Source organism: Drosophila sechellia, chromosome 2R (assembly GCF_004382195.2).
Source record: "Drosophila sechellia strain sech25 chromosome 2R, ASM438219v1, whole genome shotgun sequence".
In the NCBI taxonomy this organism is placed as follows: Eukaryota; Metazoa; Arthropoda; class Insecta; order Diptera; family Drosophilidae; genus Drosophila; species Drosophila sechellia.
Window position 1 is genome coordinate 13,972,497 of NC_045950.1, and position 12,765 is coordinate 13,985,261.

At 42.9% G+C, this 12,765-nt stretch overlaps 3 protein-coding genes across 4 annotated transcripts; 1 reads left to right on the plus strand and 2 right to left on the minus strand.

Annotated features, from left to right (window-relative positions):
• The first annotated feature begins 70 nt into the window (after positions 1–70).
• On the plus strand, positions 71–1,281 carry LOC6609704 (MORN repeat-containing protein 3). The gene is made up of 2 exons (XM_002034325.2): positions 71–885; positions 1,031–1,281. Exons 1-2 carry the CDS (start codon positions 426–428, stop codon positions 1,210–1,212), a joined length of 642 nt encoding a protein of 213 aa, XP_002034361.2. The 5' UTR covers positions 71–425; the 3' UTR covers positions 1,213–1,281.
• LOC6609705 (protein three rows) lies at positions 948–5,644 on the minus strand. The gene is made up of 3 exons (XM_002034326.2): positions 5,245–5,644; positions 4,200–5,189; positions 948–4,141 (listed from the first exon to the last, which is right to left on the minus strand). Exons 1-3 carry the CDS (start codon positions 5,542–5,544, stop codon positions 1,295–1,297), a joined length of 4,137 nt encoding a protein of 1,378 aa, XP_002034362.2. The 5' UTR covers positions 5,545–5,644; the 3' UTR covers positions 948–1,294.
• Positions 5,645–6,108: 464 nt separating this feature from the next.
• LOC6609706 (acidic leucine-rich nuclear phosphoprotein 32 family member A) lies at positions 6,109–11,695 on the minus strand. Of its 2 annotated transcripts, XM_032716024.1 has the most exons (7): positions 11,599–11,695; positions 11,013–11,345; positions 8,202–8,578; positions 8,057–8,139; positions 7,556–7,861; positions 7,101–7,337; positions 6,109–7,030 (listed from the first exon to the last, which is right to left on the minus strand). In XM_032716024.1, the coding sequence occupies exons 2-7, from the start codon at positions 11,058–11,060 to the stop codon at positions 6,987–6,989; spliced, it is 1,095 nt and encodes a 364-aa protein (XP_032571915.1). In that variant the 5' UTR covers positions 11,061–11,345; positions 11,599–11,695; the 3' UTR covers positions 6,109–6,986. The 2 variants fall into 2 exon arrangements, with proteins under 2 accessions (XP_032571915.1, XP_002034363.1); XM_002034327.2 differs by lacking the exon at positions 7,556–7,861.
• Between the last annotated feature and the right edge of the window lie 1,070 nt (positions 11,696–12,765).

A 12,765-nucleotide genomic window follows, 5' to 3' on the forward strand; every position in this document is an offset into this window, starting at 1 on the left:
ATACATGCGGATTAAAATAATTCAAAATTTTAGAGACAATTTGATATGTTTTTATGCAACATAAAACAATTGTAAAAGAAAGTATTTGAAAATGTAATGCAAAAAATACAAATATATTCATAGGTATATTCCAATAGTTTGGGAAAATATAACAGTCTATTTTCGATCTTTACCCATGTAAGCTAAATAGCGCTGTAATTTATATACGACTGATTAAACGATTTTTACTACATACACTTAACCGGAACAAACGATTTTCTATTGAGCCAATGTCTTTGGCCTCCTTAAGTTTGCGTGTCGCTGCTGGAGGAAGCCAAATGGTGGCAAGACATGCTGCTACTGCTGCTGGGGGGTTCGATTAGACACCACCGCACGCACACCGCCCCCTAAAGTCGGATTGAACCCACTGCCACCCACGACACCACATGGCACAGCCGCATTTGACGGACTTGCTCCCGCGCTCAGTCATCGCAGACATGTCGTCGCGGACGAGCGGATATAGTAGCGGAGTTCGCTCTCAACGTTATCCTGGTGGGCAGTACCAGGGCAAATGGTTGGGCCTGCAGCCTCATGGGTTTGGGGTCAAGGAAACGAGCAGTGGACTTACCTACGAGGGTCACTGGCAGAAGGGTCAACAGCATGGCATCGGTAGTTTGCGTCGCAAGGAGCACGATGGCCGCACGGAACGCATCTACGTGGGTCAGTGGCGGGAGAACAGACGGAGTGGCGAGGGCAAGCAGTTCTATCCGGACGGATCCGTCTACTTTGGTCAATGGCTAGCGGACCAGCGAAGTGGAGAGGGCATCCTATGGCAGGCGGATGGCGGCATCTATGTGGGCGAGTGGCTTCGTGACAAGATGCACGGAAAGGGTTTACTTATCACGGGTGAGTGTCGTTCCGGAGTTGTAAGCTAAACCCAAATGGGAAAAAAGATATAATCCTCTGGATGACTTTAATTCATTTTATTTATTTTTCGCAACTTTAAAAATGCATAAAGATAATAGATAATAAGTTAATATGTTATCCATAGCAACTGGAAATCGCTACGTGGGTCAATTTGAAGGAGGCTGCAAATCAGGCTCAGGTGTTTTTTACCATTCCAATGGACAACGGATTCAGCACGGTTTTTGGAGCAAGGACATCTGTAGAACATCACTACTGTCCCTGCCACAAGATAAAAACATTTCATTTATGTCAAAAGCTGTTTTGTAACACTTACACACAATATATATATTTAAATACCAAGACATTTTCGATAAGAATAAATAAGAACTAAGGAGACTCTACTATCTAATCAGTGCCGATGCCGTGTGCGTGTGCTAATGGACTCCGTTTCGGGAGCCTGTGCTTCCAAAACCTGGCGCCTCGTTCGCTTGGTTGAAAGAGTCGCTGTCTTTGGTGTCTCCACTGGCTGGCGCAGCCTGGCTCTGGTGCTCCGTGAACTCGTAGTTATTGCTGGCGTTTCTACTATTTCCAAGCTATTGTCCAATGTTAGGACTTTACAGGCTTTGGATGTGGCCTTGGGTTTAGGCTTCTCTCTACTTTTTGGTTTGGTCTTCTTTGTGGACGCCGAAGGTAAATCGTCATCGTCGCTTATCTCGATCGCTTGACAGGCATTTAGATCCACGTGATCCGAAGGCGGTGTGTTCTCTGTGCCGCTGCCACCGCTACTGCAACTGGTAGCACTTGGTGGTCGCAGTTCCAGCTCCTCGTAAATTCTGAATCGAGGTGCCTTTTTGGCCGACTGTTTAACTTTAGACGCCGTATTCTTCACGGCTGAAACCGATCCTGTTGCGGTTCGTTTCTTGTCTTCGGGTGACTGATTGAATACCAAAGCCCGTCGAAGGGTTTTGACCTTCGGCTTATCCTGGCTCACGGGTTTGAGCTCCAATTGAGCTGTCTTTAGCTGAGCCAAAAAGTTGTACTCGAAGTTAATGTCGACCGCGCGTGGTCGTGTTTTAAGGCTCAATTGAGCCGTTGATATAGCCTCTACATGCTTTCGCGTAAAGCGAAGATAGTTCAGATGATACAGCTGCTGGGCATGCAACAAGGGATACATAGCGCTACTCATCGGAGGTTTTTCCTGCATCCAACTGTACGCTCTTCCATAGAATTCTTCCAATTGTTCGTTGTTTCTCTGAAGAAAGCGGAGACGTGCATGTAGACAGCCCGTTACAAAGTACAAGCATTGCAGCTGGGAATTCTCTCGAAGAGCCGCAGGCGCCACATCGAGTGTTATGTAGCGATCCAAGTCCAGTTGGGGATTGGGGCTATGTGGTCGCATGCTGAGCAGATTCGGCGAGGCCATATTTACTTGCTGCTGCTTCCTGATCGGCTCCACCAACTGGAGGAGGTGCATATTACTAGTCAGATCACTAATTGCTACATCCTTAATCGCTTCCTTTGCCGGTCTACTCGTTGGATTCAGCTGTTTTATACCCAAACAATGTTCGATGAGTCTCAACTTCGATTGTGCCTTGTCGAAATTTTCCATTTGCAAATTGGTCCATAACCATGCAAGGAATACCTCTATGGTTCTTAAAGCCAAGCCAGATTGGAGTACCAAATGTAGTGCAATGTTGGAGAAGGATAGTTTTTCGCTTAATCTGTTCGCAGAGCACTCGGTGCTTTCCCTGACAAGAGTCGAAAGAAGCAGCTGCAATGAGCCACCATCTAAACTGGATAGGTTGCAAAAACTTCGCACATTGTCCAGGAGAATGTCCAGTTGACGCAGGGGAGTCGGCAGCCTGCAATTCGTTGGCTTCCTTTGCTGATACCCAAGTCGAAAGCGCACTGTTTGTAGTGTCAGCAATACAATATCACTTTTTCCTTGTCTCTCAGGAAACTCTTCGCGAAGTTGTTCCACATGCAATAGAAGCAACTGGGCATGACTATGGCATTCCATTCTGGCATAGTAACTGGCGAGGTGACAAAAGCAGAGCATTACCGTAGTTTGCTGACGCTTGAAGAATTTTCCATTTTTCAGTTGAGGCCACAAATCATCCAGGAATTCCTCTGCTACTTCAACTTCCTCGCCGAGTTTCAGGTTTAAACGAGAACTAACCTCATTCTGAGACAGAAAATGATTTAGGGCTCGGAGATAGGTGAAACGATCTTCCAGCCAGCGACCCATTCTCAGAAGCAGCAGCCAGGCATCATCCTCTTGTGACTGATAGCCCATACTCGAAAGTGCATTGGCAGCAGCGATGGCATCGTCAATCAATGCCTCCCAATCAATAGAGGTTTCATTGGTTCCCAATGGCTCTTGATCTGCTCGATTGAAGAAGTTGCTGAATGGCGAGATGGCTTCACTGGCATAGTTGACCAATCGCTGCTCCCTTTGTATGTTCATCTGCCATAGATTCTGCCTGAGTAGCAGCTCTTCGAACATATTTTCCGTTATCTCCTTGGTGCAAACTTTGGTTTTTTGAGCCTCAAGTGCGTCCAGTAGTAGTCCCACACTTGCGTGGCCCAGGCACAAATTTTCCATTCGATTGAGCGAACGTTGTTGCTTCAGCTTATCATGAACCTCCATGCACTTCTTCGAAATCGAGGCATCCTTTCGCATTTGTCTGGCCATGAGTACCAAATGATAGTCACTCGTTCGGCAACGAATTAGTGATTCCATATGAGCCGTAGAAGGACTCCTCAAATAGTGTAGTACAGCAAAGAAATCGGTATCGTACAGCTGTTTTTCTTGTTCCGGAGTGAGAGGAAAAGGCAGTGGCGTGGACTCGTGCCACTCGTAGACACACCTACTGATCTCGGTGCCCTTTTTTCCTAGATTGTGGTAGTACAAACAGATCTGTGATCTCAATCGTGCAGGATTCGTAATCGAGGCCAAATAACTAGCTTGGATTCGACATGCCAAATTGGGATCCCCACAATGTGAGCTGGCCTTGAAGAGGCGTCGGAGTAAACTGCTCATATCCTGGTCGGCAACCAAAGGTCGCAGTTTCTGCAGTGGCTCCAAGAGTGGCAGCAGCACGGACATTTGCTCCGGACAGGTGACCTGATCAGCCACGTATGTCAGCTGGCGCACTAGCTTGATGAGCTCCACACTGGTGGGACCCAAGCACTTCATGGTCTTAGCCACATCCATCGAGTATTTGACAACTCCCACTAAGGGCTTGTGAGGGCTCTGTAATAGTATTGAAATGTATAATTAAAATTCCACAATATAAGATATAAATACCCACCACATTCGCTTTCTGCTGCTCCGCCGGTTTCCAATTAATATACGCATCTAATGCACACAATCCATATGCCAAGATGCAGTGCCGCCGCACGCTCTTGCATGCCTCGTGGGAGCAACTGCAGCCTAAAGGACTCCTCGTAACATTTACCGCCAAGCTAGCACACGTTTGAAGCAGCTGAAAGTGCGCTGTGTAGATCTCCGGACTGCTCTCTCCGTCGAACTGCTGCCAAAATACCTGAAAATGACTCTGCAACTTACTGCTACTTTGATGGATGAGCACCTGTAGCAATTGAATGGCCACCAGAAAATCCGCAAGCCACTGTTCTTTAGGGTGCGAAGCTACTTTGTGCTCGAAGAAGTGCTGAAACTTGCTTGACAAGTCAATGTAGGTGCGCTTAAAGTCGGCTGTGGGTTCCCGAACATAGATTAACTTGATATAGTAGTACATCAGCTGTAGGGCATAGCAGAGGTTTGATTCCTGGCGAAATAGTTCCTTGCACATGCGCAGCAGCTGCAATGACATCTGCTGATTGGACTGTGGACTAAACATGTCGATTTGTACGAGAGCCAACGTGAGACTGAGATACTCATGGAATAAGTCGGCCAGGTTTGAACTGGTGCTGCTGGCCAGGAGGATAAGCAGCGGGTTGAACATCTTGGCAAGACTCTCCGACGGCAGGAAGCTTAGCGACTTGAAGAATGATCTACTTCTTTTGCCAAATAAACTCTCGTTTAGTTGAACTAGAAGCGGTGCGCATAGACTTATTTTCCTTTGCGTCATGGCTGTGAAAAGATCTCCCAATGATTCCAAAGCATAACACAAGTGACTTGTAGCTTCCAAGGGGAGTTTTTGCTTCTGCAGCAGCACATGGAGACCATTGAAGTGGGTCAAATGTATGTCCAGGTATATTTTGTAGTCCGATTCCTCTTGCAGACGGCAGGGTTGTGTTCGAATGAGGTTGTACAGCTTCTGGCAGGCTTCCATGGATCGCTGTGACCGGGAGAATTAGTTAGAAATACTCAAAGATTCTAATAGCGCATCCTACCTGATGGCACAAGCCATGATGTATGTACCGCAGGCTAGACAAGTGCGCCTCCCATAAGCTTGGCTTCTCCTCGCAGGGAACTACGCGTGGCAGCATTATGTCCATGATGTCGCAGTAAAGATCCGAGTTCTGGTGCAGATTATCCTTTAAGGCGAGGCAAATATGGCGCAATACGTTCACTTCGTATCTCAGAGGTAGTCCATCGCCAGACAACTCCCGGAATTTGGCTTCCACCGTTTTACGGACTTTTTCCACATCGGAGCGGCTGCCCTTCAGCTGGGTGGCTATATCAGTAGACATTTTTTCAAAAGGAATCGGCACATTTAACTAGTTTAACTGCGACGCTTCCTTTTTTGTTGTTTTGCGCCAGATTTTGAGATCCAATGTGACCGTACATGCCGGAGCTGGAAATCCTTTAACGATAGCATCGATATTTCTAGTTTGCATATCAGAACTTGTAAAAAATACTAAACTTCCAGCTCATTTCCGATAACGATAGAATTTGTGGCCTGATTATTGATATCTAGTTTTAAACATGTCTAAATAAGAAAAACGGTTAACATATTTTATTTCGAAATCTATATTTCTCGAAAATGTTAAAATTTTGTACGTACATATGCATAAGCTCTTCTCTCTAATAGAAATCATTCTACTAGTGGTTAAACTTATAAAGAGTATTAAAATTCTGAACCACGTTCATTTCCCCTTTTCCCCCGTAAAAGACAATTTTAAAATGATGTAGTTTATGTATTTCAGTTTCAATGGGCTGGTAAAGACACATCTCATCTCGTTAAATTAACGCGGGCCTGCTTTAATAATAATCGGTTAAATACTTGTGTATTAAATGAAAAGTCTTGTCTAAAATTGTTTTGTGTATAAGGTTTACTCTCCACATTTAATGAAAACACTACTGCCGTTGAATAAGTGAAAACATTTCGGTATGTGGCAAAAGTAAACTTAAATGTATATAAAGGAAAACAATTCGGGTTGCTCAAAAGTGAGTGCTCTACGTTTACAGAGAGACGCGGATAAAGTTTGTGTATCTGGGAGGTGGGTGATGGGTAACAATGTAAGTGTGGGTAAATCGCCTTGAGCATAAAGTGGGTGAAGTTGGATGCTTAACTTATGCGTATTTAAAGAAGGAATGACTTAAGAGTTAGTTAAAAGTTCTTAGCAGTAAATTGTGTGATCGCGAATTGTTGACAAATCCGCAGTGGTTCAAATAACGCCGGAAAGCTATTGTTTGATTGAAATTTAAAAACAAGATGCTGGATGGCTAAAAATTGTACACGTTGTAATTGTGTAATTTTTAACATAGTGATTTTGATTTCATGTTGTGAATCCTGAAGATGGCGAAGGTGTTTAAAATGAAACTGGAACTTGGGCTCGGATGAGGCTATACTAATGCGACTTGTTTAATTGGTTGTTTGCTTGGTTTCCTTTGCATTCCTCCTCGATTTTTCTCGCTTAAACAAGGATTTTTTGTTTCTTGTTTAGCTTTGTTTGATTATTACGTTCATCATGCTCCTCTGATCTTGCTTTGTTTTGGGTTTTATGTTGGTTTTTTTGTCGTTTTTTTCTTTCATTAGCTTACATTTTAGAGAAACAAATTGTGGGTTTCCTAAAGGATTTATCATCTTTTTCTATCAAAATATGATGTGTGTGTGTGTGTTTTTGTTTTGTGTGTGGGTGTATATTTAAATTTATAACGTACAAAGACGCTATAGCGGCAGATCAGGGATTTAACCATCATGCTTTCTCTTCTTGCCTCTGACTTGCGACTCGTCTGCAAAGAAAGGATATGGAATGGCATTAAGAACTACTGCTGAGAGTGGGATTTAAATGAATGAACTTACCTGCTTCCTTTTCGCCATCTTTGTCCTTGGCATTCACTGATGCAGCCGATTCGTTTGCATCACCATCGGCATCATCAATATCGGAATCCTCTTCCTCGTCCTCCTCGCCAACCTCGTCTTCGCCTTCCCAATCAGAGTTATCCTCTTCCAAATCGTCATTGTATACCTCCGACAAGGACACTTCGCCATTCACCTCTTCGTCGCTATCATCGCTGTCGTCGTCATCTTCGCCGGAAACTAAAATATCAATGGTAAATTTGATTAAACCAACTTGGTTGTACATCTCGAACTTCCCTAAATCGATTTTTAATGTGTTCAACAGAATTGAGATCAACAAACCTACGAACTACTATAACGCTCCTTGTGGGTAAGGGAATCTTTACTTTTTCTGCAGCATTTTCGAGTTAGAGAAGTTCGACTAATACTGAAGAAAAGTCCAGAAACGTTATGCTTACAATATGTAGCACTGCCCAAATTTAAAATGGCAAGGAACCAATACAGCAGGATTACAAAACTTAAGTTAGAATTGCTAGAAGGCTGCGGTGTGGCATTTATCACAGATTGTTCATCGCTTGCAGCATCAGTAGATTCTCTTAGCTGCAACTCTTTCAAGTATTCATCTAATTCGTCTACTTCTTTGTCCTCCGATTGGGGAGGTGGTTTGTCCTGCAAACTTTTTTTCGCCTTTACCCGCTTCTCCAAAGCCTCGAGCTCGTCTAAATCGATCTCTAAACCATTTAAACAGAATGCATTGCACTTATCTGAAAGGCGACAAAAGCCACGGTTGAGTATATGAAATAATTGTTAATACGAAGAAAGTGCGATCCACAATAAGCGATTAGGTTAAACAGACGGACAATGGAATTCTAATGGTGGTTAAATGGTTCTCTTAAAAAAAAAAAATCCTGAATTCTGCGATTGCATCTTTGCTCTATTACAATACATCTAATACCAACCTCCTTCTTCGTCGGAATCGTTGCCGTTGACCTCATCATCATCATCGCCATCAGATTGCACCTCCTCGTCGTTGCAATCAAATCTGGAAGTGGTCAAGGAGTTACTTTCACTGTTCTACAATAGAAAGATGTCACTCAAACTTACCCATCTAGGAAATTTAACGATGGTAACATCTTGAAGATCTTCTCGCGGTAATTATCCACCTGAGTGGCGTCGTTATTAAACAGATCCAGCACAACCAGATTTTTAAACTCCTCCAGGGGCTTCAGGGTTTCCAGATCCTTTATCTTGTTGCCAGACAAGTTGAGATATTGCAGTTTGGGGCTGGTGGTCAGATAGTTGAGCCCACTCGAAATACGGTTGTCGGACAGTTCCAGCTTCTTTAAATTGGGCAGCTTGGGGAAACCTTTCAGTGTGGTGAGACCCACGTTAATCAAGCTGAGCGATTCCAAGGCTGTGTATTCATCTGTAAGGCCAACGATGCTTGTACTACGGCAGTTGTCCAGATTCAGCTCTGTGATCTAGGTTAAAATTAAATAAAAAAAGTAGTTAATTTTATTTGTTTAAAACTAGTTTTGAATCATTTTTAAACCAATCGATAAGTAATCGATACCAGCTATCGAAGAAAACAACAAACGATACCGATTCTTTCGGTATATTTGATGTATACATTGTGGAATATTCAAGAATCGCAGCCTGGTCACATTTGTGAAAATTTTTGACGCAAAGCGAACAGAAAAAAAAATGGAGAACAATACATACGCAAAAATCGATCAAACGCTGAGAAATTTTTTTTATTGAAATACAAAACGACATTACATGCAAAATAACCAATTTGGCGTTAATGTAAATTACTTGGTAAACATTCCCGCTGCTCCATCGCCAAATTGCATATTTTTGTAATGCAGGCGACGAGGAAAAAGTGCCAACTCGCGTTTATGTAACCCCAACATATGTGTGTGTGTGCCACAAGCGTGTGTATGTGTGCGTGCCTCGACACAAAGCAGAATGCGCAAAGAGAAGAATGACGAGCAAAACGGAATTGATTAGGGAGTGGGAGGGAGATGGCAGTAGAAGAACAAGACAAGCCGGCAGCAACAAAACAACAACAACATGGTTGACCGTGACGTAGTTTAGTTGTTGCGCCTGTCTGCGAAAAATGGGTGGGGGTGAGAGTGGGTGGTGTTTTGCGGTGTGATAATCTACAAATGAATAAATGTACACAACGTACGCCTTTTGGAGGCTGTGCTCTTTAGATTACCCAATTATCAATATGTCACGACGCCACAACACACCAACAACAAAGAAACAAAATGGGTGCCTTCAGAGTCCGTCTGTTCGTCTCTGTCTAGCCGAGAAACAGTTATGTGCTTACAGGGGACACTTTCTAACCTGAATTATGGTTCAAATTTATTTTATTTCTAAATGGCAAGAAACTTGGTATATCCTAAAATAAAACAATTTTCAATAAAATTTAACATAAAACTGTAACAAAATAAAACTGACTGCAAATGATAATCTTTATATACTTTGTAACTTATTGTTTTGATAAAAATTAAAATCATGTTTTGATATTGAAAGCAATTTAAATTTGTAAATAATCTTTATGGATATACTGCAGTTTAAACAAAATTAGATCCTTGGGATTGGGGGAAACAAAGTGGTACTAGTCCAAGGTATAATTTATTACTAATGGAAATGATGTTCGTATTGAATTTACGGCGAAGGATTCGGTTATGTTCGAGCAATTGAATTAGCAACCACCAAAATGAGGAATGCAAATGATTGAAACTGCAGTTGACAGTAGACAGTGCCTACTGTATCTGAGCAAATGAGTGGAAAGGAATGCACACAGCGTTTGGCTTTGACTTAGGCGCGAATGAGTGTGTATACGTTGCTATTTTTTGTCTTCTGCTGGCTGCGCTGTTGTTGTGGGGTGCATTGTGGGCGGGCAGTGGGTGGTTGGGCGGTTGGGTGACCGCTGATTGAGATTGAGTAGGCTGGCCGGCCAGCCAGAGCGCATGTTTATTAATCAGCGGCTTTGTCTTTTCGCCTGCATTTCTTTGCCACTTCGAGTGGGCGGGAACGGGATGGCTAGAGGCGATGGCGTGCAGGTAAATACGTTAGAAGAAGAAAAGAAGAAGGGGAGCATAAAAGTATTATGACTGCGCAGTCAATATATGTATGTACATATGTATGGATGGATGTACTGATATGTATGCTATGTGTCGATTATTTTGTGCATAAGTCGTATGCATGTGTATTTTTTGTGCGTGGTACGCGTGTGTTTGTGCGGATGATGCGCGCGCTATAATATTGTTATAGATACAATTTGGTATCAAATAACCTGAAATTACAACATGCAGTCAAACACACACGCACACACAAACACATGTTGCCCGTGTTTGTCACAATTGAAGGCCGGCAATAACCACCAACAACAACTACGACGAGAACAGCAGCAGCAAGAACAACAAGCGAGGCAGCATTGCCAGCTGTGGAGATAATACAATTCCAAGTGCTCTAGCTCGCCTGGCCCGAAAAGATTGCTTTCCATCAGCTTGCCGTCCAATAAAATCACTCAGGGGCTTGCAATTAAATACGTAATAGCTTGTAAACGCATTGAAAAACTGCATTCTAAAGGAGCAAACAGCAGGCAAGGCGCAAAAATGCACGCACATGGCAACACTGGCGTCACATACATACACACACACGCACGCAAAAAGAGGCATGTGTGTAGAATTTGCTTATGGCGATCAATTTCTTTTCTTTTTTTTCGTTTTTCTTGTTGATGCCGCTTTGCTGCTTCTTCACGAGCACTTTTCCTATGGCGTCTATGAACAAATTGAAACTAGATTTACATGATAATGCACACACACACGAAAGCGTCACTTAATTTGGGCCTCAATTTAAGTTTGTGGCGCGTGTTTTTTTCATCGTTTGTATTTAGCTTACCTGATTTACTTTGCGTGCGCGTCTTTCCAGTTCTATTCTCTTCTCCATTGCAGCGGCACTTGTTTGTTTGTTTCTTTTTGGTTACGCTTTTTTCCTTAGCGGATTTCTTGTATTTTTGTGTGTTTTCCTTCCTTTGGGCTCCACACGAGAAACAGCGCACGCACTGAAGGCAAAAAAGACTCGCACTCGCCAACACACACACACGCACACAGAGCAACACACGCGCGCTCGCACACGCTCACTAACACAGACGCAGCCTTGCAAATTTTTCTTTTTGTGCTTCTTTCGGTATTTTCGATGCCGCCACCGTTCAGTTTTCGCAGATTTTTATGGCTAAAAAGGGAGAGGGGTGGAGAGTGGGTGGGGGAGGTAAAAAATTAATTAGTAACTGGTAATTATTGAAACACAAAAAATAAAGTGCACAACTGCAACTGCTGAATGCGACTGCATTGTAACGCATTTTCTTCGATTCCAGCACATGACGCGCCTTTTTAAACTGACTTTGGGCCATCAATTCAATGGTTGAATGGACTGTGAACACTTTTTCCGGCCGAAAAATATGCCAATGCTGGCAACACGCACTCACCTGGCGATGCAGAATATTTAAATACTTCGCAATCAATTTTTAATTGTATTTTCAACCAAAGCAAAACGCTAGAGCTGGCACTTCAGTTGATGATTGTTCGATACCTTCTATGCTATCACCTGCAGATATCGATTGATTTTGTCGAGTAGTGATGGCAATGTGGGTTGGGAGGGTGTACTAGCTTGGATGGTAGTGTGACTTGCTATGATAGGTGCATGTATTCGCTTAAGTGGGACCGTTAGATGCTGTAATTTTGTAGCAGTCTGCTTTTTGAGCGCCAAATTCAAATTTATTTAATTTAGAAACTTTCTTTTGCACTAAAACTAAAACACTATACCACTATTTTTTGGTTAATAAGTAGACATTAAAGCGTTAATCACGGACGGGACGTTAATCACATTTCAAAATGCTTATTAAGACTAAATGACGCCGTATAATCAGATGCGCGTGCATCCAACGGTAATGCGATGCTGCATGACAGGGTCGCTGGATCAAGGATATATAGGATTACCGTTGCGAAGGACGAACGCCTTAATTAGCCCTGCGAAAAGCGCGAAAAAAAAACAGAACAAAGCAGCATAAGCTTGCTAATTTTACGCTGCAAAGTCAACGAACGCCTTTCGAGGAAGTAAAGCGTTAACCGTCTGTTGACATGGCCCTTTAGCTTTTCCCAACAAGCACCCATGTGTATGTATGGGTACACAGGATTGAACAAAATGGCCGCAAGGACGCGAAGTTGCTGTCGTGTCCGTGAACTTGGCGTAGCTTTAAATGAAGTAAACGACTCAATTTGATTTCCTCGCCTCGTTTACCTGCCGCTCTTTATTCCTGATAATTTTAATGTGAGCTTAATGCGCGGCCGCATATGAAAACATTCAGGTATTCAGGTAATTGTTTTTGCAATATCAAAGAAGAAAAATTACCTCAGTCGCACACAGTGGGAAAAATATTATATGTTTCGAAAATTGAGGGAAAGTTATTTTTTAGTTTATCGTACTTGTATGTATATAATTATAATTACAACATAATGATGTGTAAACTACGTTTTTTGTTATTTTCCTACGTGCCAGCTAGGGCGTATCAATTAGTCGTCCTTCTGGCTGGGTAAATTTGCCAAACGTGTGTCCTCGCTCCACTTGGGGATACTAATAACAAGGTGGGAACGGG